The sequence below is a fragment of the Scyliorhinus canicula genome, chromosome 20, assembly GCF_902713615.1.
Source record: "Scyliorhinus canicula chromosome 20, sScyCan1.1, whole genome shotgun sequence".
Taxonomy (NCBI): Eukaryota; Metazoa; Chordata; class Chondrichthyes; order Carcharhiniformes; family Scyliorhinidae; genus Scyliorhinus; species Scyliorhinus canicula.
The window spans coordinates 46,750,848-46,777,067 of NC_052165.1; the positions used below are offsets into that span (position 1 = coordinate 46,750,848).

General features: G+C 46.8%; 1 protein-coding gene across 12 annotated transcripts in view; it reads right to left on the minus strand.

Annotated features, from left to right (window-relative positions):
• nav3 (neuron navigator 3) overlaps positions 1–26,220 on the minus strand; it is an 838,834-nt gene that overhangs the window by 63,303 nt on the left and 749,311 nt on the right. For all 12 annotated transcript variants that reach the window (XM_038781097.1, XM_038781098.1, XM_038781101.1 and 9 more), the window contains 2 exons: positions 16,093–16,116; positions 14,236–14,313 (listed from right to left, as the gene is read on the minus strand). In XM_038781097.1, the coding sequence (XP_038637025.1) occupies positions 14,236–14,313; positions 16,093–16,116 (102 nt within the window). The remainder of the gene's footprint in view (positions 1–14,235; positions 14,314–16,092; positions 16,117–26,220) is intronic.

A 26,220-nucleotide genomic window follows, 5' to 3' on the forward strand; every position in this document is an offset into this window, starting at 1 on the left:
TCTGTGCTCCTCCATTTCTGGCCTCTTGCACATTCGGGTTAATATTAATCTTTATCGTCACAAGTAGGCTTACTTTAACACTGTAATGAAGTTACTGTGAAAAACCCCTACTCGCCACATTCTGGAGCCAGTTCGGTACACAGAGGGAGAATTTGGAATGTCCAAATTACCGAACAACACGTCTTTCGGGACTTGTGGGAGGAAACAGGAGCACCCGGAGGAAACCCACTCAGACACAGGGAGAACATGCAGACTCCACAAAGACAGTGACCCAAGCCGGGAATCGAACCTGGGACCCAATCCATCATTAGTGGCCATGCCTTCCGCACCATGGGCCCCACACTCTGGAATTTCTTCCCTGAACTTCTTCACCTCTCGACCTCTCTTTCCATCATCTTTTAAGATTGTCATTAAAACATGTGGTCATTTGTTCCAATGTCGTTTTTCTTCGGCTCAAAGTGTCAGTTTTTGCTTGGTCACACTGACAAAGTTTTAAAGAAAGAAAAGAAGAGCCAAAGACTTGCACTGATATGGCACCTTTCACGACCGCCGATGTCCCCAATGTCAATGACGTCCATTTTAGTGTGATCACTGTTTGTAATACAGAACAAGTGGCAGCCAGTTTCTGCACAGCAAGCTCCTACAAACAGCAATGTGATAATCACCAGATAACCTGGGCGCGATTCTCCGCTGCCCACGATGGGTCGGAGAATAGCAGGAGGGCCTTCTCGACAATTTTCACGGCCTCCCGTTATTCTCCCCCCCCCCCCTCCAGCCGCCCCCCCCGACACGAATTGCTGCTCGCCGTTTTTTACGGCGAACAGCGATTCTCCGCAGGCCGATGGGCCGAATACCGCGGAGTTTACGGCCGTTTTCACGGCCGCGATCACACCTGCTTTCAGCGTTCGTGCAAAATGGCCGCAAAGTGCCTGTCCCGGACAACCATGGCACCGATTGGCACGGCAAGGGTGGCATGGGCCTGCGATCGGTGGGCACCGATCGCGGGCAGTGGGCCCGATACCCACGCACTATTTGTTCTTCTGCCGCCCCGCAGGATCAGTCCGCAGGGCGGCTGAGGGACATGACGGCCCGCGCATGCGCAGGTCTGACGCGTCTGCGTGATGACGTCATTGTGCCCGTCAGCCGCCGTGACTCTTGGCGGGCGGAGTTAGCGACGTTCGCTAACTCCGCGTCGCCTTGATTCCCCGGGCCCCGATACTAGCCCCGCCCGGGGGGGAGAATCGGGTCCTGGGGCTGAGCTCCGAGGCTGGCGTGAAACAGGGCTAGTTTCACGCCAGCCTTCACGGCACGCCGGATTTGCGGAAAATCGCGCCCCCTGTTTCTGCTGTGCTGATTGAGGGATAAATATTGGTCAGGACACTGGGGAGAAACCCCCCTGCTATTCTTTGTAATAGTGCTACAGGATCTTTTAGATCCACCCTCAGGGCGATAGGGCTTCAGTTTAACATTTTATCCAAAATGTAGCAGCTTCGACAGTGCAATGCTACTTTCACACTACACTGAAGTACCAGCCTAGATTTACATGCTCAATCCCAGCAGCATGGCTTGAACCCGGAATTTTCTGATTCAGAGACAAGAATGCTAACAACTAGGCCGTTGTTATATTAAAGACTCTACAGAAATATAACTGGCTATATTTATAAATGTCATAGAGGTTTACAGCATGGAAACAGGCCCTTCGGCCCAACTTATCCATACTGCCCAGTTTATACCACTAAGCTAGTCCTGCATTTGGCCCATAACCCTCTATACCCAGCTTTCTTATATAACTTTCTAAATGCTTTATAAAGACAAAATTATACCTGTCTCTGCTACTACCTCTGGCAGCGCGTTCCAGACACTCACCGCCCTCTGTGTGAAAAAATTGCCCCTCTGTACATAAGTTTAGATTAGTTATATCTAATAGCTCAAGAAAGAACATCACTCTGCAACCAGCCAGTAGCTTCTGAAATTCAATCGCCCTTCTTTGATTCACTTCATAACAAATGATTAAGGATGTTTTCACAAATCTGAAATGTTCTCTTGGGTTTTTGCTGATCAGAAGCAAGGTCAGAGTTCGGGCGAACACATGATGCAAGGAAGAAGCTCTACATTAAGGGAGACACATTACAAAGATGACCCATTCAGAGAAATAGACCAAGCGGCTGGAATGATTTCTGTCATTCCTGATGTTTCAAGATGCAGGTTATTGACAAGTTCTCATTGCTATGATGGAGGCTATGATGAAAACTGTCACTGTGAAATTAAATATGGCTCCAATCTCGTGTGGATCAATAGGTTTCTCGAATGGTGTTAAAAGATATTTGCTCCAGGTGTCGGCACAGTCAACCAGTGGCTACAACAACTGGTACTGATCTCATTACAACTCATGTTTTCTCACAACCCCTAAAAACACAATGATTACTCACTGCACACTCCACCCCACACACCACCATGCCCCCTCCCCCACCCAACACACTTTCTCTTTTACTATCGACAGTCATGTCAAAGCAGAGTTTCCTGTCTCCTAAATACTATATCTTGATTAATTTATCTTCCTAACCATATTTTTAAAGAAAATTACATATCTTGATTATTTTCAAGGTTCATACATAATCCTCAAGTATAGATATAGATGGTCAGTTTTTTGAAATTGCTGTTTACTGCACAATGATGCTCCTGGCCACTTTCTTGAGTTATTGGATGCAATCAATCGCTAACTATATACATTTGTAAACACAGTAAGTTACATATATTGGGCAGAATTTTACACACCCTCAGCGGGCATGTTTCCCATGTGGGAGACATGTCAAATGGGGTGGGTACCCATCCAACCACCTTCCCGCCCATGCCAGGCTCACCCAATAAGAGGGGTGGGGGGCCAATGTCAGCCATAATACATTTGGCGTGGGCAGCAGAGTGGGAGCAGAAAGCCCGATTTTTAACCTAAAATGGTTAAAGGGTGGGTGGGTCTGCTCTTCGGGGGCTGCCCTTTGCCCCCCCTTACACTGAAACCCCCGCTCTCCTCTCTTGAATTCAACTCCACCTGACAATTGCCCCTCTCTCTAACCATCCCAAATCAATCTGGCCTATGACCTTGGACTCACCTACTCCGGGAATACTCAGATTGGCCGACAGGCTCAAGACGGAGCTTCTGCCCTACTGAGGGGAGGAAGACCAACTCGACCCTCGTTAACAAGCCTCGCAGTGCTTTAGTGCTGCGGGACTGATCCATGAGGAGTGTGTTGGCTCCACACCGCCATAATTTCTGTGTTGGGTGGGTGGGCATACCATCCAAGCCCCTGTAAAATTCAATCCATGAGGTGTCTTTAATATAGTAAAACTTGTCACGTGTATTTAGCCAAAAATCAATTCCGAGACATGTAGGATTAGGATAGGCAGACAAAAATTGTTCAAAGACGGAGGTTTTTAAAATAAATTTAGCGTACCCAATTCATTTTTTCCAATTAAGGGGCAATTTAGCATGGCCAATCCACCTACCCTGCACATCTTTGGGCTGTGGGGGTGAAACCTACGCAAACACAGGGAGAATGTACAAATTCCACACGCACAGTGACCCAGAGCCGGAATCGAACCTGGGACCTTGGTGCCGTGAGGCAGCAGTACTAACCACTGCACCACTGTGCTGCCACAAAGACGGAGGTTTTAAGCAGTGTCTGAAAGGATGAGGGGAGAGAAGTAGGGAAACAGAGAGGTTTAGAGTGGTTAGTCAATCCTTGGGGAGAGCACACTGCACGTGTCCTGTCACTTGTCCAATTAGCCAAGTCAATCCTACCCACTTGGGCCTCCGCTCAATTTGGAACTGAGCCGTCTCCAGGAACAGGTCCATCTCAGCATTGACTGTCCATGCCTCTGATAAATAGGGTCGCATCAATATGGAGCACCCCATGGCCCAGGAGCAGCGTATCAACACTGCCCAGTAACATTCAGAATGAGAAGTCAACTCCATTGAATCAATACTCCGAGTACCATACCCAAGTGTTAGTGATGATTTTGACAGATTCATGAGGTTATTTCCATGGAACAAAAGTTTGATGATACTAGGAGAGGCGCAACAGCTTTAGAAACTTTAAGAAGCATTGCTTAATTTTGGAACAATGAGCCTGCTTGCTAGTTCAGCCACTTCTGAACTAGGCAATCTGCTAATGTTTGAGGCTGTCTCCCCTTTCTAATTGCTTCAGGCAGTTTTCTCCTTCAATGGGTTGGCATTTCCACACACACACACACTGCTTCTCCGCCCCCAGCCTGGCCAACAATGAGCTCCCAGGTACAGCTGGGAATAATGAACTTTGGCAAATTTATCCTGGGAAGCTTTAAAAGCCAATCCCAGGAAACAGGTGGCCCCAATGTCATGGAAATCCTGGCTTCATAGACAAAAGGCAAATTGGAAATCTGGAATCCTTCCAATTTCAAAACACAGAATTCTAGATAACCTTAAGCCTCTTTTAAAAAAAAAAGCCCTGAATTTCTTGTGGTAGAAAACCGTTTTATTCACAGACGACATCAGTATTCAGAACCTCAAGTGCATTTATGCATCAGGCTAATGACATGCCTCATTACAACTTAATAACTTTCTCTGTCAATTCGACTATTGCTAAATGGAACATCAACTATAAAAAGAGGAGGAAACTGACATTCTCAGGTATCTTAAAAAAAAATGGCATCAATTAGAAGCGCTCTGTACAAGAAACACGCTTGATGTCAGAAAGTCTATCATCACTGTTGAATTTTTCTTGGTGAAATGGATGTAATTACATCCCTGTGCTGACAGAAGTCTCCCTGCTCCTCATCAAAGGAAACCTTTCTTTACAACAATGCAAACAAGCAACTCAAAGACTGAGCTTTGTGCCATTGCTTAATAAGCCAGAGACCACTAACAATGAAGTTAGATCTCCAATGAAGCATTATTGGTTTATGATAGCCAGTATGGAAAATGAATCTGGGCAACCGGATTTATAATGGGATTTTCTCACATTACAGCTGCGCCACAATCTGAAACATCAGCACATTTTTCCTCACTCAGTCTTTGGAAAATCTCTTGACAAATAGGCCCTCAGTCTTTCTATTATAGAATTCAATTCCAAGATATCCTCACCTTACAAAACACTAAGTGGTTCACAAATTATTTTGTTATTATTACAAGCTCAACAGTGTTGATGCTAATGTCCCATAATCGGTGGGAGAGTGTTGGCGATTAAAAATGTAAAATCGAGAAATGCGATCCCACTCACAGTTTATGCGCTTGCTACTGTTTTAACGCCAACGGTTGGCACAACTCGACATAATACTGACGCCTGGTGTTATCAAGCAAGAAACCATATTAATAAATATATCTGCCATTTCTCCAGGGATTTTCATCAGCTCAGAAGCTATTTTCTTTGCTGACATGATTTTGTTTAATGATGCAGAGTCTGGAACTTATTGACAAGCGGTTGACAATACAGACATAGTTGAAAAGAGAAACATATTGTTGAAGCTTTTTGTCTTCCACTCATCGGGACAAATGCAAGAATACCAAATTTCAACTAATCCCAACAATTTGTACTGCAGGAGAAAAGGGTGCCGATTGGTTGGCAAGTCGGATCTGATTGGCCAAGATATTGCCATGGAGAACGCATCAGTTTCCCAAGCTCCTGGGAAATTTGTAAAGGTGCAAGCCTTGAACATATTCCTTTTGTTTGCAGAGAATGGGTCCGTGTGAATGAATGTATGTCACTTCTAACAAGCGTCAATGAATCACGTTATGAGCTCGACTGATGGAAAGGTGAGACTTCATTACAATATTTAAATCAGGCTCCCACAATATTGCTAGGAGTCAGATGTAAAAGTAACAGTTGATGGCTGTCTTTCCCAAAGGTCTCCCGGGACCCTACCAAAGATCTACCTTTCCTCTCCAAAGCTGTACCCTGGCTATCCAATGACATCCACCAAGTTTCGACTTCCTCTCAACTGTTAGAATCTGCACACTCTAGACTCCACACTCCAGTTCTTCCAAAATCCCCGTTCAGTGTAGGCAGCTGGTGATCTACATTGTCAGCTGCCTCTGAGAATCATGTGTGCACGAACCCCAGCTGAACCTCAATCCTGCCCTTGGGAAGATGGGACATATTGAGGTCGGGAGTGGGACGCAGAATTTTTGGCTACCTCCAGGATTTTTGCATCGATGTGACATTGTGACAAACATCTGGGCCTTACTATCTGTTTTGTATTTCTAGCTAGCTTTCTCTCATATCGTAATTCCTCCATCCTTTATTTTTTCAATTTTTTGCTGTTTGTTATATTCTGTCCAATCTTCTGACTTGCTACTAATCTTTTTCTTTCAATTTAATACTATATTTAACGTCCTTAGTTATCCATGGATGGTGTGGCCTTCCCCTAGAGTTTTTCTTTCTCATTGGAATGCATCTTTGCTGAGTGTTATGATTAATCTAATCTATATGTAGGTTAAAATCACCCATGATTATAGAACATAGAACAGTACAGCACAGAACAGGCCCTTCGGCCCTCGATGTTGTGCCGAGCAATGATCACCCTACTCAAACCCACGTATCCACCCTATACCCGTAACCCAACAACCCCCCCCTTAACCTTACTTTTTAGGACACTACGGGCAATTTAGCATGGCCAATCCACCTATCATTGTACCTGTACAATTATCATTGTAGCTTTCTCACAAGCCCTCATTATTTCTTCCTCTATACCCTGTCCTACAGTGTGATTGCTGTTAGGGGCCTATAAATTACTCCCACAAGTGACTTCTTACTATTGCTATTTCTCATCTTGATCCAAACTGATTCTAGATCTTTCCATAACTAAGGTTACTTCTCACAGTTGTACCAGAGTCATCCTTAATTAACAGAGCTGCCTCACCATCTTTTTCTAGCTTCCTGACCTTCTGAAATGTCAAATACCCTTGAATACTCAGTCCCAGCCTTGGTCACCTTGCAGCCACATCTCTGTAATGGCTAGTAAATCATAAATATTTATTCCTATTTCCCTCACTTGATTCCTTCACCTCCCCCATCCACCTTTCTAATTAGTTTAAAGCCCCCTCTACTGTCCTAGTTATACAACTCATCGGAACATTTGTCCCAGCATGGTCCAGGTGAACACTGTCCCAATTGTACAGCTCCCTGTTCTCCAAGTACCAGTCCCCCCACACTGAAACTCATTTTCCCACACTAATCTTTGAGCCACCCTTTCATCACTCTAATCTTAGGAATTTGACAGTAATGTTCAAGTGGCTCAGGTAACAACCCAAATCATTACCTTTGAGGCTCTGCTTTCCAATGTAACACTAAACTGCGCAAACTCTCTATGCAGAACCTCTTTTGTGGTCCTACCTGTGCTGTTGGCACCTCTATGGACCAGCAACAACTGAATTCTCCCTCTCCCACTGTAAGTTTATCTCCAGCTCCTCGTGATGTCCCAAACCCAGGCAGTGGGCAGCAAAACACAGCCATCTGGGCTCACGCTTTTGGCTATAGAGAACTGTGTCAGTGCCCTTGGCTATAATCTTCCCACCACCGTTACATTCCTATTAATCTTCCCTCTTGGATGGTTTCCTGTACCATGGTGCTATAGTCAGTTTGCCCATCCACCCTGCAACCCAAACAATCGCTGCATGAATGTTGAACTAAATGGATTTATGTTAAATGATAATGAGGACCTGCCATTATATTTAATATCGCAGGATTCCCCTACAATCCTTCCCGGGTTGCCATAAATATCAGGGTCAATGTTTCGTTTTGGTTTGTTTCAGATCCTACATTGAGGCTGCGTGCTAGACATTTGTAATCTTTTACTGATTAGGTCTGTGGGAAAATGAGCAGCTCAATAGCTACAACAACTGAATGAATCAAGTCAACAAAAATACAAGACTCAAAAAATAAGCCAGGGCAGGTGTCAAGAAATTAAAAGGTTTGAATATCTCAGTAAATTCAGAGGCGTTTAGAAGATTCTAGAATTTCCCAATGCCTGGTATTATCAAGCAAGAAACCTATTTTAAAAGATCTCTGCCATCAGCTAAATTTCTCCGGGGATTCTTCATCAAGTCAGAAGCTCTTCTTTTTTTTTGCTGACATGTTTTTGTTTAATGATGCAGAGTGTGGAACTTATTGACAAGTGCTCGACAATACTGACATTGCAGATGAATTGGGCTTGACTGTTCATTCGCTTGGTTGGCAGAAGCTCTTTCGATACCAGGCATCTGTAACAATTTATCTACAGCAATTTAAAAGTGGGTCTCACAGAGAGCAGGAAATTTTCCAGTGAATGTGGGAATACTGAAGATAGGAACAGGAGGAGGCCATTGATTCAATGACACCATGGCTGATGGGGCAGCACGGTGGCCTAGTGGTTAGCACAACCGCCTCACGGCGCTGAGGTCCCAGGTTCGATCCCGGCTCTGGGTCACTGTCCGTGTGGAGTTTGCACATTCTCCCCGTGTCTGCGTGGGTTTCGCCCCCACAACCCAAAAATGTGCAGAGTAGGTGGATTGGCCACACTAAATTGCCCCTTAATTGGAAAAAATAATTGGGTAATCTAAATTTATAAAAATAAAAAAAAAGAAAAAAAGAAAAATGACACCATGGCTGATCTGTATCCCAACAACAACCAGTCACCTTGGCTCTGTGCTATTTAATACCCTTGTCGAGCAAAACTCTATCCATCACAGATTCTAAATGATTAATTAGCTGGCATCTACTGCTTTTTATCTTAGGAGGAGCTCCACTCTTTTACCAGCCTGTATGTGAAGGATTCTTTCCTAACTTCACTCCTGAACAGCCTGGCCCTCATTTTAAGGTCATGTCCTCTTGTCCTGTTAACTATCCAATGGTAAATGTCTCTCTCTACCCTATCAATTCCTTACAAAATTCTAAAAACCTCAATCAAATCAATCCTTAACCATTATGTTCTAGGGAATTACAAACCTGATTAATGTAATCTCTCTTCACTATCTAAACTTTGGAGCCCTGGGGACATTCTGGTGAATCTAGTGAATGTTGAGAGAGTTACCTTTAGCTATTTTCCCCTCACACTATGGCACTCTCTCAACTTTGCATCTCATAATTTCCTTTCCTAGCTTCAGAACACTGAAAGCCTCCCTTTTTCTTTTGTGTTTTGATCACTGTAACAGCACAGTGAAGCATCTTTGTATAATTTTACATGTTAAAGACAGAAGGAGTTATGTTTTTAATTTATTGGCTTGTTATCAAACTGGAATAGGGACTGAATAGTATAGAAGCCATACAGGTTTAATTTCCAGGACACTGATATAAATGACTGACAAAACATGTAGGATGCTATCATAAGGCCTTGCCTGATGGAGACACAACAAGGCTGATGCTCGGGCTGCCTCTCGAGATCCCCCAGTGAGGGCGAGATCCAGATTTGCATATTTAAGTCAGCAGTTACCTTCACTTAAATATGTCTACGCTGGAGCCTCCCAAGGCCAGTGATCGAACGCCCACGCCCAGTAAACCTTGTCATGGCACCATTTAGCACTGCTCCACGCAAATATGGACCAGGTGCAACGGCACTTTGGGGGGTTTCCCCAGGCAATCGGAGACCCTGGGTGGTTGGGCTCTCGGCAGGGTGGTATCTTGGCACTCCTGCTATCACCTGGGCACCTTGACACTGCCACCCCGGCAATGGCAGCCTGGCACTGTCAAGGTTCCCAGGCTGGCAGGGGACTGCCAGGGTGCCTGGTTGGCAGTGCCAAGATGCCTGGTTGGCAGGTTGCCCATGGTGGGGATCGAGCCCGGGAGTGCCCTGCCCTGATGAGTTGGGGTGAGTGGGATCAAGGAACCCCTGATCGAAAAGTTGTGCATTGGGGAGTTCGGAGGCCGGGGAGTCGAAAGATTGGGGCATCATTTAAAAATGAAAGGACATGAAGGTAAGTGTGGCTCCTCACTGAGACCCCCCCAAAAAGTCCTGTTTGATAGCGGGGTCGTTCTCAGTTTTGCAGGCGCCGGGAAACACCCCGCTATTCATGCCCAAAACGGGACTATATTTTCCCCCTTTCAATCACGCCTGTAAATGTCTTCCAGCAATTATTGTTTAATTGCACTCTAAATCTACATTAATTAAAAGTAACAATGTACTTCTTAAGCTACTCAAGTTAGAGGTACACAATTTGTTAGATGTGGCCATCTTCCTTCCTCTGGGGCCAGGAAATCAATCTTATTCTCAATTTTACAAGATGACATTTTGGATATCAGTATAAACCCATTTTAATACGGCGATAATTGGAGCTCATGGTTAATCAAGACACACAAACAGATTCAACATCGCAAATGAGCTCATGATAACACATCCAATGGAATTGAGTTTTGTTGAGTCAAACAGCATGCAAAAATGAACAATTTGTCTGTGAATGGGAGTTTTAACAAACTCGGTTTAAACTAAAGTAACTTCAAAATATTCTGTGTGGTTTGCCTATGGTACATCAGGATAGTGTTTATGATTTAACCAATTCACTAAACTGGCTGGACCTCCACAAGCACATATCTGTGGTGAATATCATCACCTTTATTGAATTAATATTGCTTAAGGTCAAATGAATGGCCCATCAATTATCCATTACTCCCTGGTTCTCGCAGGCTGCTTTCCAAGCTATTTAGATGAATGATGTCGTTTTGTAGCCACACACATAATTCGATCACTCTGTGTCAAAGTGGTGGCAGGCAGTAGAGGAGTTCCTCTCTGACTACAGGTAGGGAACCTTGGGCGCGATTCTCCGCCCCCCACGACGGGTCGGAGAATAGCGGGAGGGCCTTCCCGACATTTTTCCCGCCCTCCCCCTATTCTCCCCCCCCCCCCCCCCCCCCCCGCCCAACTCCCGACACGAATCGCTGCCGCCGTTTTTTTACGGCCGGCAGCGATTCACAGCTGATAGATGGGCCGAAGTCCCAGCCCTTTACGCTGTTTTTACGAACGGCAAACACACCTGGTCTGGCCGTTCGTAAAAACGGCGGGAACAACTCGCTTTTTATAACCATGGCACCGATTGGCACGGCAGTACCACGGCCGTGCCAAGGGTGCCATGGGCCCGCGATCGGTGGGCACCAATCGCGGGCAGTGGGCCCGATGCCCGCGCACTATTTCTCCTTCCGCCGCCCCGCAGCATCCATTCGCGGGGCGGCTGAGGGGCATCCCGGCCCGCGCATGCGCGGGTTGCGCGCAAATGCGCGATGACGTCATCCGCGCATGCGCGGGTTGGAGTCTTCCAATCCGCGCATGCGCGGCTGACGTCATATGACGCGTCAGCCGGCGCTAACTCCGGCAAGCGGGCTTAACGAAATTCGTTAAGCCCGTGATGCCGGAGCTTACGGCGTCGGGCTGCTAGCCCCGACCGGGGACCAGAATCGGTTCCCGGTCGGGAAGGGGCGCGCTGGCGTCAAACCCGCCCGGGTTTGACGCCAGCCTTACGATTTCTCCCGTTTTGGGAGAATCGCGCCCCTTGTCTATAGAAAGGCCTGCTAGAAAATTTGGGTGCATTCTCAGTGCACCGCCTCAGCAAGGACTTTACAAACAGGAGTGGAAGGGGTTTCTACAGCCTTTCAATCTGCACTGATATTCAGTGAGCTAGCAGCTGATCTTCAACCTCAACCCCACTCCCCTCCACAGCCTCACCCCTAAATCCCCATATCCATTAATCCCCTCAAGTGTCCAAAAATCTATTGATCTCTGTCTTGAATATTTTCAATGACTGAAGGCCACAGCCCACAAGTGTAGAGAATTACTAAAATACATTTCTCCTCCTCTCTGTCCTAATTTACCAATTTTCTATTGCAAAAACATGGGTGGATTTTCCAGCTCGATCTGCTGCCAGCCCGCTGAAATCACAAAAATCAGGGCTGGAATTTCCCAAACTCCCAAGAGTGCATTCCTGTGTGTGATTTACCGGTCTCGTTGCACCCGACTTCGCTGCACTCGAGACTTCGTCCGAGATTCATCCGAAACTTGCGAGGCATCCATATCCCAGCACACCCTCAAGACTGACCCACCAACTGTGCAGCATTTTCTCAGTACTGACCCACCCACAGTGCAGCACTTATTCCATACTGACCCAGCAGTGCAGAATTCCCTCAGTACTGACCCACCAACAGTGCAGCACTCCCGCAGTGCTGACCCACCAAAAGTGCAACATTCCCTCAGTACTGATCCTCCAACAAGTGCAACAGTCCCTCAGTACTGACCTTCTGACAATGCAGCACTCCCTCAATACTGACCCTCTGACAGTGCAGTGCTCCCTCAGTACTGACCCTCGCACAGTGTAGCAGTCCCTACTGACCCACACAGTACAGTATTCTCCAGTACTACACCCCCTGTAGGAATATCAACCTGGATTATGGGCTCAGTTATCTGGAATGGAGCTTCAATTGAGAATCCTCTGAGTCAGAAGCAGAGAGAACGTTCCCCTCTGACCCCTGGCTGTGATCGTATCCATCTGCATTCAAAATTGTAAACTTGATTTTCAAACATGACTAACACCCAATGAACCAGCCCATCGCCAGAAACCATCCAATGAATGAAACTAAGGCAACTGTCCGGGGGTGGGGGGCAGTGAATCAACTTTGTTCTTTTGACAGAATTGAGCCACTGTGACAGCAAAGGGGTGAATCAACAGTCAAATACCTTCCAGACGAAGAGAACAATGGGATAGAGTTTTCTCTTTGCATCCAGCAATCAAGGTGCCTAAAACTCACTCATTTTGTGAAGTTTTTTTATCCTCCTGGTTTTCCGCTCAATGCGGAATCTGTCATGAACCGATGCAATTGGGAACTGTTCTAAAATAATTCAAAGGTTTTGCTTGAAACAATATTTCATAGTGTTAACTTGATGTGGTTGAAAATGGGTTAATCACAATAACTAAATGCAGTGTTAGCATGCCACCTGTATGGAATCTTCAGAGAAAAGATTGAAAATAAATTTGAAAAATAGTTACAGTGCCACATGCTAGTTAGATTGGGTTGGCGTAGTTAGCTGATTAACACATTTAAAAAATGATATGTTTTGGTTTACCCACAGTAAGAACAGGCAAGTTCTGGACAATCAGGGAGGTCCTCCTCACAAGAGCTCAATCTGATTTTGGCATTTAGACCTGGTTTATATTTGATTCCTGGAGCATGAGTGCTAGCATGGACCAGTTGGACCAAATGGCCTGTGTCATGTCCGTTCTAAATAATTCTGTGTCAAGAACCAAAACAGATGAACTCTGGATTGGTAAAACATCGGGCGGATAAATCAGGAGCGACCTTTTCCTTGCAAGTACCTCTCCCCTTCCGTTACCTCCACTCTCACCAATGGCTTTAGCAACTGGAAAATCCACATGCTGTATTTGACATTTCCTGTGTAGTGAGAGTGATCTGAGCCTTGGAGGAAACCGTAAAATATCACAAGAGACCAGGGAAGCAGCTGGGGTACCCAGCCCTCAGTGGGACACAACATCAGGTATAAGAACAATTTGCTTGCTTTCAGTCCCAGCAGCAGCTGTTGCAGAGCTCTTGAGCAAGCTGTGCTCACCCACCCTGTAAAATCCAGTCCATTAATTCTATTTCTTCCTCCACAGAAACTGCCTAAATTACAGCATTTTCTGTTTATATTTGTGACAGTTCATTATCCAAGCGCTACTCTCCACACATCTAGGTATTAAGGCAAGACTCCCGTGATGATATGCATAAGCTATCATTTAAATATTATAAATATGACCTCCAACCAGCAGGTGGCAGTAGAGAGCAACCAAGTGACACTGTTACCTTAGGGAGTCTGGAGATAGTCATCGGAGTGGATAATCGCATTTATAGTAGCTCTTAGATAATTTATAGTAGTAATTTATAGTTAGTAGATTTTGACCATTTTCTTATTGTTTTCTGACCCACGTTATTGTTTAAGAGTAATCATTTAACTAGACACAAACTAAACGTTCTCTCGTGCACTAATTCCACCCGGCCAAGTACTAGAACGTAACAACGCCGAGAGACCTTTCTGCCTTTCCGACAAATCCAGCTTTAACATCCCTCTTGATACATTTTATTTTACAACAGCAGAAGGTGCACTCCTGTTTCAGTGGGATTTCCATTCCCTTCTACACACGAGCCCTACAAAGGTAGTCACCTGAACCTTTTACTGGAGAACTATCAGATGAAGATCCAATGGCCTTTTTTGTTGCTGTCTTGCTGTCTTAAACAGGAGAGGTGGGTAACTTACATTAGCGGAAAGTTGAGAGGTGAGCGTTGCGACCTTCTCCTGGGATGTGTCTAACTCCCTTCGCAGCTTTCGAATTTGCTATTGTGCAAGAGAGAAATATCCGAGTTTAAATCAGTGTTTCAGAAAGACACAAATGGATTCATGTGAGAGTCTAGCGGTGCAGTCACCAATCCCCGTCAACTGTGTCAACTTAACTGATATATGGTCCCTTGTGAAGCTCTTCACATCGTCCAACCATTTCACCAGCCATCCTTTCATTACAAATTCATCATGTTTCACCATGTGAATAAAATTATATTATTTTTATCCTTAATGTACATTGTAGTTCATCTCAGAAGACAAAGGGTTGAAGACAATTGACAAAAGAAAAAGAGGCGATATGAGGATTTAAAAAAAAATTAAGCAAAGAGTTCTAGTTATCTGGAAGGAGCTGCCTGAAAGGACACTAGAAGCAGATTCAATAGTAACATTAATATCAGAATTAGATAAAGAAAAAAATGAAAAAAATCTGTAAAGCTAGAGTGAAAGAGCTGTGAAGTGGGACTAACTGGACAGATTGTTCAACGAGCGAACACAGCACGATGGGCTGAATGGCCTCCTTATACTAGCAATGTATGTCAATGGGATTTAGAGCAAAGTTAAAACAAAAAATTTAATTCATTTCTGGGTTGTGGATGTCGCTGGTTAGGCCAGCATTTATTGCCCATCCCTAGTTGCCCTTCAGAAGAGGTGATGAGTTGCCTTTGTGAACGGCTGCAGTCCTTGAGGTGTAGGTACACCCACTGTGCTGTTAGTGGTAGAGCTCCAAGATGTTGCCCCAGCGACAGTGAGACAGTAGCGTGAGAATCCCTGGAGGAGACAGTCTCATCTGACTGTACGTTAACTTCCATCAAGTGTAAATTTAGCAGTTAAGTGTTTGAAGTTTCATTGTACAGGTTTGTACCTAACTCAGTTTTAATCATATCTGCCGAAGCATCTTCTTAGTAGGAATGGGACTAAATGCAGGCCTAGCCAGCGATTGCCACAACCTATGAACAAATTAAAAAAGGCCCAAAATCTTTGGGAGCTTGAAGAGCAAGATTAGTGGACACATGAAAACACCACCGCTAAATCCCCCTTCAAGTCACAAATATCATTCCATCTTGGGCATTTAGCAGCCGTTCCTTCACTGTGACTGGGTCAAAATCCTGGAACTCTCATCCTAACAGCACTGTGGGTGTACCTACACCACATTGGCCTCAGCAATTCCTTCTTCAGGGCAATTAGGGCTGGGTAATTAATTCTCGATTTGCCAGCGACACCCACATCCCAATGAATAATAACAATGAATAATAAAATAAAGAACACGGAGCCTCTCCTGTCCCTCTGAACTCTTACATATCCAGTATGCACATGGATACTTCCAGAGTTTTAGTGCAAAGTCAAAGGTCATTTTGAGGCAAAACGTTAACTTTGTTTCTCTCTTCCCAGATGCTGCCAGGCCCATTGATCTTTTCCACCATTTTCTCTTTTTATTTAAGATTTCCAGCATCTGCAGTATTTTTCCTTTAATTTTTAAAAATAAATTTAGAGTACCCAGTAATTTTTTTCCAATTAAGGGGCAATTTAGCATGTTCAATCCACCTACCCTGCACATCTTTGGGTTGTGGGGGCGAAACCCACATAGACACGGGGAGAATGTGCAAACTCCACACGGACAGTGACCCAGAGCCGGGATCGAACCTGGGGCCTCGGTGCCGTGAGGCAGGAGGGCTAACCACTGCGCCACCGTGCTGCCCTATTTTCCTTTTATTTTGGTACAAAGTAACTGGATTCAATGATTTCACAAGCTGATTTTTGACATGATCCATTTCCTACCTCTGAATGTGCTTTCTCTTCAGCCTAAAAAGAAAAGAGAAAAGTCTTTAATTAAACCAGTGAAATGTTAGGTAGCATCGGTAACTCTTTTGTCATTTAAAGATGGTGGCATATGGTAACCATGTTGCATTCCCACCTCCGTCAGAAATAAGTTCTGGGTAGGAAGGCTTGTGGTTGACCTTCCGACCCCTCTGATCTTGAAGCCCTTAAGTGACCAATTAGTGACCACTTAAAAGCCTCATCCCACTGCCACTGGTATTAACTCAACTGCAGATGTGGTCTGTATGCTGCTAAAACCATGTGAGCAGCCCGTCATCCCCCCACCCCCGCCACCCCAGTGCCTGATCGAGCGACTGGACATAGGCAAGAGGAGGGTCTGCTGAGAGCAACCTCCTCGCCTTTGATGCTGACCCGTCTGCCCGCATCTGCCACCCCATGAAGCACTCCCTTCTCACATTACTTACCTTTGGCCAATGGAAATGGGTATCACAGGTGGTGATGATGTTAATAACATCAAGAATAGAAAAAAGAGAAGAAAGAGAGAAAAGTTTATCATAAAATGGAATATTTAGACTTATCCAGAGATGCCAACACTGTGGTGTAATTATTACCATCTTGCGCCTCATAAATTATGGAATGATTTCAATAATTAAGATGCATAGGTTCACTGACATGAACATCTGAGTTTTTAAACAGACTGAAACATATGAAAGCAGAGTTTAAAATCCAAATTGCAGTGCTGGAGATGGTCACAGCAGTAGAATATCTGGAATTAGTCATTTTCAACATGGATAAGGATTCTAAAAGAAAAGCACACTGGAGATGCACAACTAAGGGAGCAAGGACAAAGGTGATAGATCACCAGAATTGGAATAAGCTGTGATCTAGTCAGCAGAGCTGGGTTAGGAAGGGGCGATCAGCAAGAAAACTATTGGGGAAACTGGTCCTAGAAATGGTGAAGACATGGGAATGCCATTCAATGTTGACCTAGGGACAGTGAGGGATGTCACTCTTACATGTCCAGCTTTGTAAGGAGGTGGCCGTGAGGGGTTGAAGCTTAGCTTAGTATCAATCCCTTTTCAACTCAAAATAAGAAAGACTTACATTCCTATCAAACCTTTACTGTCTTTTGAGGAAGATGAAAGGGAGATCCCCCTCCCAGTGCCTTGGCCAATATTTATTTATCACTTCAAAAAAGCAGATCATCAGGTCATTATCACACTGATGTTTGTGGGAGTTCGGTACACAGATTGGCAGCCGTGCTTCTGCAAACTACATGTCAAATTACCCCTCATTAGCTGTAAAATGCTTTGTAATACCTTGAGATTGTGAAAAGTGCAATACAAATGCAAACCTACTCTTTCTTTGTTTAATGCCACTGTGCTGAGTGCCCAATCATATTGAAGCACGACAGAGTATCCTGGGGATGGTATGCTGCTACAAAATATACATGTTTGTTCTTCCGCAGTTCATTCATCTGCAGATCCCTGGGGGATTTTCAAAACAGCCCAATGATCGGTGAGCAAATTTAAAACTAATATGCTTGTCAGACCCAGTTGCTATGGTGATTAAGCACCCTGATGGCCTTAATTAAAATCCTGGGTTTGGTCTTCACAGACTTAGTTCCCATGGCAGACGGGCTTTGCTCACTCTTGGCAGAACGGTTAGCTAAGTTCAGTGTCACTGGGCTGATTTGCACACAGCTCGCAGGGTGGGAAGGCCTGTCAGGAGGGTGTGAAGCTGCACTGACAGTAACCATGGAAATAATCATGTCCTGGTGTGAGCCAGCCTGTCAGAGACACAAGGTGACAGTGCGGACTCGAATACATTAATCCCCACTCTCTCCCTCTCAGCCCTGGTAAATCAAAGCGGACGTGATTCCTTTGTCAGAACAAGATTCCTCACACGAGGAAAGAAATACTTGCACTTATGCAGTCCTTCTCATTCGGTTAGGATATCCCTAAAACACTTTATAATCATTTATAATGCAGAAAGTACAGAAACCAATTTACACACAGCAAGCTCCCTCAAACAGGAATGTGATAATGCCAAGGACATCGATTTTAGTGAAATTCTGGGATAAATATTGGTCAAGACACCTCTCCCCATCTTCAAAATATTGGCATGGGATCTTTAGTCTGAGATGGCAACTGGGCCATTGATACCATTTCATCCACAAGGCATCATCTCCAAGTGTTCGCCGAGATTCTGAACACATAACTTTCTGCCTCAGAGGCAAGGTTGCTCATCACTGAGGCACAGGTGATGGAGGCAAGAAATCAGCCTGGGATGGTGAAGGGTGGGGTAGGTTTGAGGTGAGGGGAAACATACATTGGACCAGAGTCGGATGGGCAGAGGGTGTCTGCTGTGGTGGAACTGACCAGTTTTCAGTCATAGGGCAGAGTTGGAACGAGGATCCAGAAAGGAGGGGATGGATTCTCCGATTTGGAGACTATGGTTGGGATTCTCCAATCCCGCGGCCAAGTTCTGGCGCTGGCGTGAAAAGCGGTGCCAACCACTCCAGCGTCAACAGTCCCCGATATTGCTCCCCTTCCCAGGGGGCTAGGTCGGCGCTGGAGTGGTCCCCGCAGCTCCAGCCGGCGCGAGTTTGCGCATGTGCGCATGGGTTCCCGTCTCCGCGCCGGCCGCCAGGCGATGTGGCGGAGCTCTACAGGGGCCCGGCATGGAGGAACATAGGCCCCCATGGAACAAGCCCGCCCACCGATTGGTAGGCCCCGATCGGGGACCAGGCCACCGTGGGGGCCCTCCCCCCCCCGTGATCAGATTCCCCTCCCTCCAGGATGGGCCCCGCAGACTCACCTTCCAGGTCCCATAGTGTGGGACCTGAGTAACCCACGCTGGTGGGACTCGGCCGAACGCGACTCGTCGGGGCCCGGAGAATCGCCGATTGGGGGGGGGGGGGGGGGGGGGGCGCTTTCAACGGCCCCCGACCGGCACCCGAGAATCGGCGCCAGGGAATAGGTGAGCCGGCGTTGGGGCGTGATTCTCGCATCCCCCCGGGGATTCTCCGACCTGGCGCGGGGTTGGAGAATCCCAGCCGATGTCTTGACGGTGTTGTGCAAACGGTGGAGTGTTACAACCGATAAATCGGTGCAAAACAGCCACCGATCCTCCATTTGTTGGGGGGCTAGCAGGCAGGCAGCATAGAGCACCCGGCTCTAGCTGCCAATACGGCTGGGTATTTGCTGGGTCCGTGGCCGTGCATGCGCACAGTGGCAGCCTGCAGCGATAGAGTAGTGCCCCTCCTTTGGCCAGGCTCGCCATCCCTGGACCACCCCCTACCAGTGCCCCCAGCCCCTGCCAAAGCCCCCTACTGCCCACGGAGCGGCTCTCTCCCGACTTAGTCTGCAGCCGCCATGCCGAGTTCCCGAAAGAAAAATGGCAGGAGACCCATGGCGTCGGGAACGCGGCCGGTCGGGGGCGGAGTATCGGGGGAGGGCCTCAGGTAACGCATTGAGGCCGTCCATACAGCGTGTGGCATAGCCCTAGAGTACACAGATTTGGAGGGGGCGGAGCATTGCAAAAGCGGCATCCCCCTTGATTTCGGCGTCTACGTGGATTCTTCGGCTGATCACCAAACGCGATTTCGGTGTTGGAGACCAGAGAATCCTGCCCGAGGATTTTGAAATCAGTGCAAATATAAATGAAGCAATAATGTCTGAGGATCAATGTCCTAATACCGTACTTCCAATACAGCTCTGAAACTACACTGAGTTGATAGGGTAAATAGAGTGGAACTTCTCAAGGTCAGTTAGGGATGGGCATTAAATGTTGGCCTAGACAGCCAAACCCACATGAAAAACATTCCTCTGCTGGGAGAGTCCAGAACAAGGGGGCAGAACCTTAAAATTCGAGCCAGGTCATTCAGAGGTGATGCGAGGAAACACTTCCTCGCACAAAGGAAGAGTGGAAATCTGGATCTCGCTCCCCAAAGAAGCTGTTAAGGCTCAGGGGGTTAATAGAAAATTTTCAAACTTGGATTGATAGACTTTTTGGTAGTCAGATTATTTAGGTTCACTAAACCAAAGTAGATAAAATACGTTGAATTGGAGATCGAACGTGATCTGATTGATTGGAGGAACAGGCCTGAGAACTAAATTGTCTCCTTCTGTTCCCATGTCACAAGCGAACACAAATTCTTTGATGTCCCTATGTTTCTCTTACAATATAATGTGCCTGTTGCAATGACTTTCCAGAAATGATGGGCCAAATCTGTTTTCCACATCAATGGCCAGAGGTTACTGACCTGGAACTCCTGCATCCAACCATCTGACTAGGTGGAAGGGGATTCTGCACAACTCGCTTGTGGGTGTCAGATTGAGTCACATACTGTGTAGCCTGGCACAAGGGACGGGATTCCCCGACCCTCTGCCCGGGAATCGTGCCTGGCATGGGGGCGGAGAATAGCCGTTCACGCCGTAAATCCGGAGTGACGGCGCTTCCACGATTATCCGCGGACCCGCCAGTCCTACGCACGCGGTCGACTTGGCGCCAGACAGGGGCCATTGGAACAGGCCCCCGCGGCGATTCTCCGTGGTCGACCAGCCAAACTCCCACCGGCGTGGTTTTCAAGTGGTACCACCCGGCGGGAGCTGGGACCTGCGCCCGCGATGGTGGTCCTGGTGGGGGGGGGTATCTGACTCCGGGTGGGGGGCCTCAGCGGGGGCCAGGCCCACCATCGGGGGGGGGACCAATCGGCGGGCCATCGCTATCTGGGAGGAATCTACCTTCCTCAGTGCGGGTCTGTTGTGTGGCTCTGCCATGTCAGTGGCACCCGCGCAGAGATGGGCCACCGCGTGTATGCGCGGACCCGCTTGCGACCGCCATGTACATGTGCGGCCGCGCGGTCTGGACAGCAGGGCCCCGCTGGCAGCCAGAGCTGCGGGATGCTAGTCCCCTGGAAAACGGAGAATCACCCCGGAGCTGAGGAAAAAGTCCGGAGTGATTCATGCCCATTTTTTGGCAGGCGTGGGGAGTTAATCCCCAGAAGGGAGAATCCAGGATCTCTGAGCAAAAATATTAGACCTTCCACAAGACAATGCCAGAACTGAGAGGTTACAGCAATCAGGAAAGGGTGAAGAGACGGGCTCTTTGCTCCTTAAAAGAGAAGCCTGAGGATTGAGCTGACAATTCTTCATATTAAGAGGGAATTGATGGTGTTCATGGAGAGAAGATGCTTCTCGTTGTGGAGGGAATCCAAAACTAGGGGTCATGAATATAAATAAGGAATTGAGGAGTAACCTCCTCACCCAGAGAGTGGTGAACACGAATGTGCTACGGGCAAGAGTTGGGGGTGAGGGGGGGGGGGGGGGGGGGGGGGAGGCGAGGTGAATGGTGTCGAGACATTTCAGGACAAGCTGGATAAACACATGAAGTAGAAAGCAATAGAAGAATATATTGATAGGTTTTGATGAAGTGGAGTGGAGAAGGCTCTTACGGAACCTAAATACCAGGACGTCGGGACAAATAGTGTAGACTTGATGTAATTCTGTCTCCTTTCATTCCTGAAAGGACTTGCTGTCATGTTAAGGTTGAATCCCAGTGTTCCAGATTCCCCAAATGGGAATTAGGCCTGGAGGGGCACAGTGTGAAAGCAGATAATTACAGCTGAATATGAACACTTAGGATGAACGTACTGGCAGATTGTGTTTAGGAGACAGACTGAGATAGACAGTTTGTAGAGAGAGGCAGATTGTCTATCTCAGTCTGTCTCTGAAACACAATCTGCCTCTCTCTCCAAACTTGTTAGGAGACGGACTGAGAGAGCCACTGTTTTTAGAGAGAGGCAGACTGTGTTTCGGTGACAGACTGAGAGAGACACAATTTGTAGAGAGAGGTAGATTGTGCTTAGAAAACAGACTGTGTTCTGTGGAGGGGGGTCTCTGATATAGGGGGGGTCTCATATGGAGGGATCTCTGACATGGAGGTATCTCTGACATGGAGGGATCTCTGACATGGAGGGATCTCTGACATGGAAGGATCTCTGATATGGAGGGATCTCTGATATGGAGGGATCTCTGATATGGAGGGATCTCTGATATGGAGGGATCTCTGATATGGAGGGATCTCTGACATGGAGGGATCTCTGACATGGAGGGATCTCTGACATGGAGGGATCTCTGACATGGAGGGATCTCTGACATGGAGGGATCTCTGACATGGAGGGATCTCTGACATGGAGGGATCTCTGACATGGAGGGATCTCTGACATGGAGGGATCTCTGACATGGAGGGATCTCTGATATGGAAGGATCTCTGATATGGAAGGATCCTTGATATGGAAGGATCTCTGATATGGAGGAATGTCTGATATGGAGGGATCTCTGATATGGAGGGATCTCTGATATGGAGCGATCTCTGATATGGAGAGATCTCTGATATGGAGAGATCTCTGATATGAAGGGATCTCTGATATGGAAGGATCTCTGATATGGAGGTATCTCTGATATGGAGGGATCTCTGATATGGAGGGATCTCATATGGGGGAAATTGCTGATATGGTGGGATCTCTGATATGGTGGGATCTCTGATATGGAGAGATCTCTGATATGGGGGAAACACTGATATGGAGGGATCTCTGATATGGAGAGATCTCTGATATGGGGGAAACGCTGATATGGGGGGATCGATATGGGGGGATCTTTGATGGGGGGGGGGTCTGGTGGGGATCTGGTGGGTTGGTCTGATTAGGGTATTTTTGTGAGGGGTCTGATTGGGTGAAGGATTGGAGTTTCTGGTGGAGGGGTGACTGATTGGAGTCTCTGGTTGGAGGGGTATCTGACAGGGGGCTGGACAGGATTTTCAATGTGTGGGGGAGAGGGGTCCTCCAATGGACCTTCGGGGAACCTACATTAAATATTTACCCCCTTTGTCCACTGTGTCAGGGCCATGCTGGCACATACTTGCACCAATCCACACCCATTAGATCCCATTCTAGGGGGCTGGAGCATCACAGAGGCACGGAGAATCCGGTGTCCAGCCCGTTAATAGGATGAAAATGGATTCAAATGAGCCATTTGCATTCTCCCGTTGAATCGAGTCGAGAACCTTTACGCTGCCGTAATCGAGGGACCAGAACTCCACTACAGGCAGCGGGCAGCGGAGAATCCCGGCCGAGTTGAGTGGAGCGAGGTTTGGAAATGTGTTGAAAACATTCCAGAGCTTTATTATTGAAGTTCCTGAGGTGCTAATTTCTAATGGATGGGTAATATTAGCAAAGGTTAGCACGTACCATAGATTTAATCTGACTATATTACAAAATCAATGGAATTAATGAAAACAATGTCCCCGAGTTTGCTGCCAAATTAATTGTGATCCCTGTTATTAAAGCACAAATCACCCAGTAATTTGTGGTGAAAGAGAAATTGGGAATCATTGTAAGTTGCTGGGTGATATATGGTGCTCCTGTTAGCTTCATGAAAACAGCAGCTCTCCCTTAACGTCCTTATGAGTTTCACAAAATTGCTGATTTTATTGTTCATTCTGAGAGTTAGGGCTGGTATTTAATAGCATAAGGAACTTCTTCAGGAGGGTATTTATACTCCTGCAGTGACACACAACGGGCTGGATTCTCCTATCCTGCAGCTATGTCCGCAGGATCCATCTGATCTTATGACCGGAAAAGTCGGTGCCGTCCCCGCACCGATCCTCCGTTCGATGGGGGAGCTAGTAGCCACGCAGCATAAAACCCCCGCCTTTACCTGTGGATATGGCAGAGAACGGCTGGGTCCGTGGCTGCGCTTGTGCACGACGGCGGCCGCACCGTGCAACATGGTGCCAGCCACGTGCGGACCCGGCCTGCCAAAAACTGCCCCTCTGTAACCAGCCTCGCCACCCCCAGCCCCCTCTGCCAGTGGAACGGCTCCTCCCCAACTGTGGCAGCGCTGGACACAGTCCGCAGCCGCAATGCGAGGTCCTCGAACGGTGTGAGCACACATGCCCCACGCCGTCAGGAACTCGGTCCATCGGGGGCAGAGCATCGGGGGAGGGCCTCAGGTGATGTTGTGAGGCCGTCCTTACAGACTGTGGCGTACTCCATGACTACGTCGTTTTTGAGGGGTGGAGCAGCGCAAAAACCGCATTGCCCCCGATTCTGGCGTAAACGGGGATTCTCCGGCCGATTGCAATTTCGGAGTCGGCAATCGGAGAATCCAGCCCAACATCTCTGGCCTAGAAAGGGAATAAATAAACCCATTTCTGCAGCTAATACTTTGTCAGGAATTTAATATGTACATTTTATTTTATTTATTTTTCCTTCTGTCCCTCAATCCAATTGTCCTTTTCCTCTCTTTATTTCTCTTTCTATATCTGATTTGACGTCAATTCAGTCTTTTTCCATTGTTCGCCCTCTGATCCTTTTTCAATCCTGAAATCTCATTGGTTCAGGAGATAGACTGTTGTCCCATCAGTCCATAAGACCATAAGATATAGGAGTGGAAGTAAGGCCATTCGGCCCATCGAGTCCACTCCGCCATTCAATCATGGCTGATGGGCATTTCAACTCCATCTACCAGCATTCTCCCCGTAGCCCTTAATTCCTCGCGACATCAAGAATTTATCTATCTCTGCCTTGAAGCCATTTAGCGTCCCGGCCTCCACTGCACTCCGCGGCAATGAATTCCACATGCCCACCACTCTCTGGCTGAAGAAATGTCTCCGCATTTCTGTTTTGAATTTACCCCCTCTAATTCTAAGGCTGTGCCCACGGGTCCTCGTCTCCTCGCCTAACGGAAACAGTTTCTTTGCGTCCACCCTTTCTAAGCCATGTATTATCTTGTAAGTTTCTATTAGATCTCCCCTTAACCTTCTAAACTCCAATGAATACAATCCCAGGATCCTCAGCCGTTCCTCATATGTTAGACCCGCCATTCCAGGGATCATCCGTGTGAATCTCCGCTGGACACGCTCCATTGCCAGTATGTCCTTCCTGAGATGTGGGGCCCAAAACTGGACACAGTACTCCAAATGGGGCCTAACCAGAGCCTTATAAAGGCTCAGTAGCACATCGCTGCTTTTATATTCCAACCCTCTTGAGATAAATGACAACATTGCATTCGCTTTCTTAATCACGGATTCAACCTGCATGTTTACCTTTAGGGAATCCTCGACTAGCACTCCCAGATCCCTTTGTACTTTGGCATTATGAATTTTCTCACCGTTCAGAAAGTAGTCTATGCTTGGATTCTTTTTTCCAAAGTGCAAGACCTCACATTTTCTCACGTTGAATTGCATCAGCCATTTCCTGCACCACTCTCCCAAACTGTCTAGATCCTTCTGCAGCCTCCCCACTTCCTCAGAACTACCTGCCTGACCACCTAACTTCGTATCATCGGCAAACTTCGCTAGAATGCCCCCAGTCCCTTCATCCAGATCATTAATATATATGGTGAACAGCTGCGGCCCCAACACTTGTCAACTCAGTCATTGGCATTGCTGAGGTCCTCTTGCCCTCATTGTGCTCTTACCAGTTTCCACTTGCAGCAATAACAGGGCAAAAGATTTTCCTGCCTGTCAGCAATTGAAAATAGTCTTAACAATGGAGCAGAGATTCAGGACCATTCAGATGTAGCATAAGCGTTTGTCATTACGGAAAGTCAAGATGAAATACTGGGATACAGAGAAAATAGAAGCAATGGGAGGCCATTTAGCCCTTCGACGATGATCATGCAGCAATGGGCAATTAATCCCGAACCTTTGGTCTGTGCTCAAAGCTCCATGGGATGTTTTACTGTGTTAGCAGTCCTGGATAAATGTGAGTTGTTGATGTTATTGTCTTAAAATTTTTGATCTCAACATTATGTGGTCAGTGTGTGCATAGGCTATTGAAGGTCAATGTGATGACGTTCATGGTTTTTAAACTCTCTCCGCTCATTCTCACTGACCGTCAATCCACTTGAAGTGGCCCAGTCAACTCTGCTCATTCTACATTACTATTAACTGTCAAGTGGGTTGTTCTTTCACCTTGTCCGAAAGTGAAGAGCCAGAGAATATGGACAAAGTTTTGTGGGGGCGGAGGGCGGTATTCAAAACCAGTCTGTGGAAGGATTATTTCAGGGAGTAGGTCGTCAATGGCACACTGGATGCGAGAGAACCTTGCAATGGCGGCAA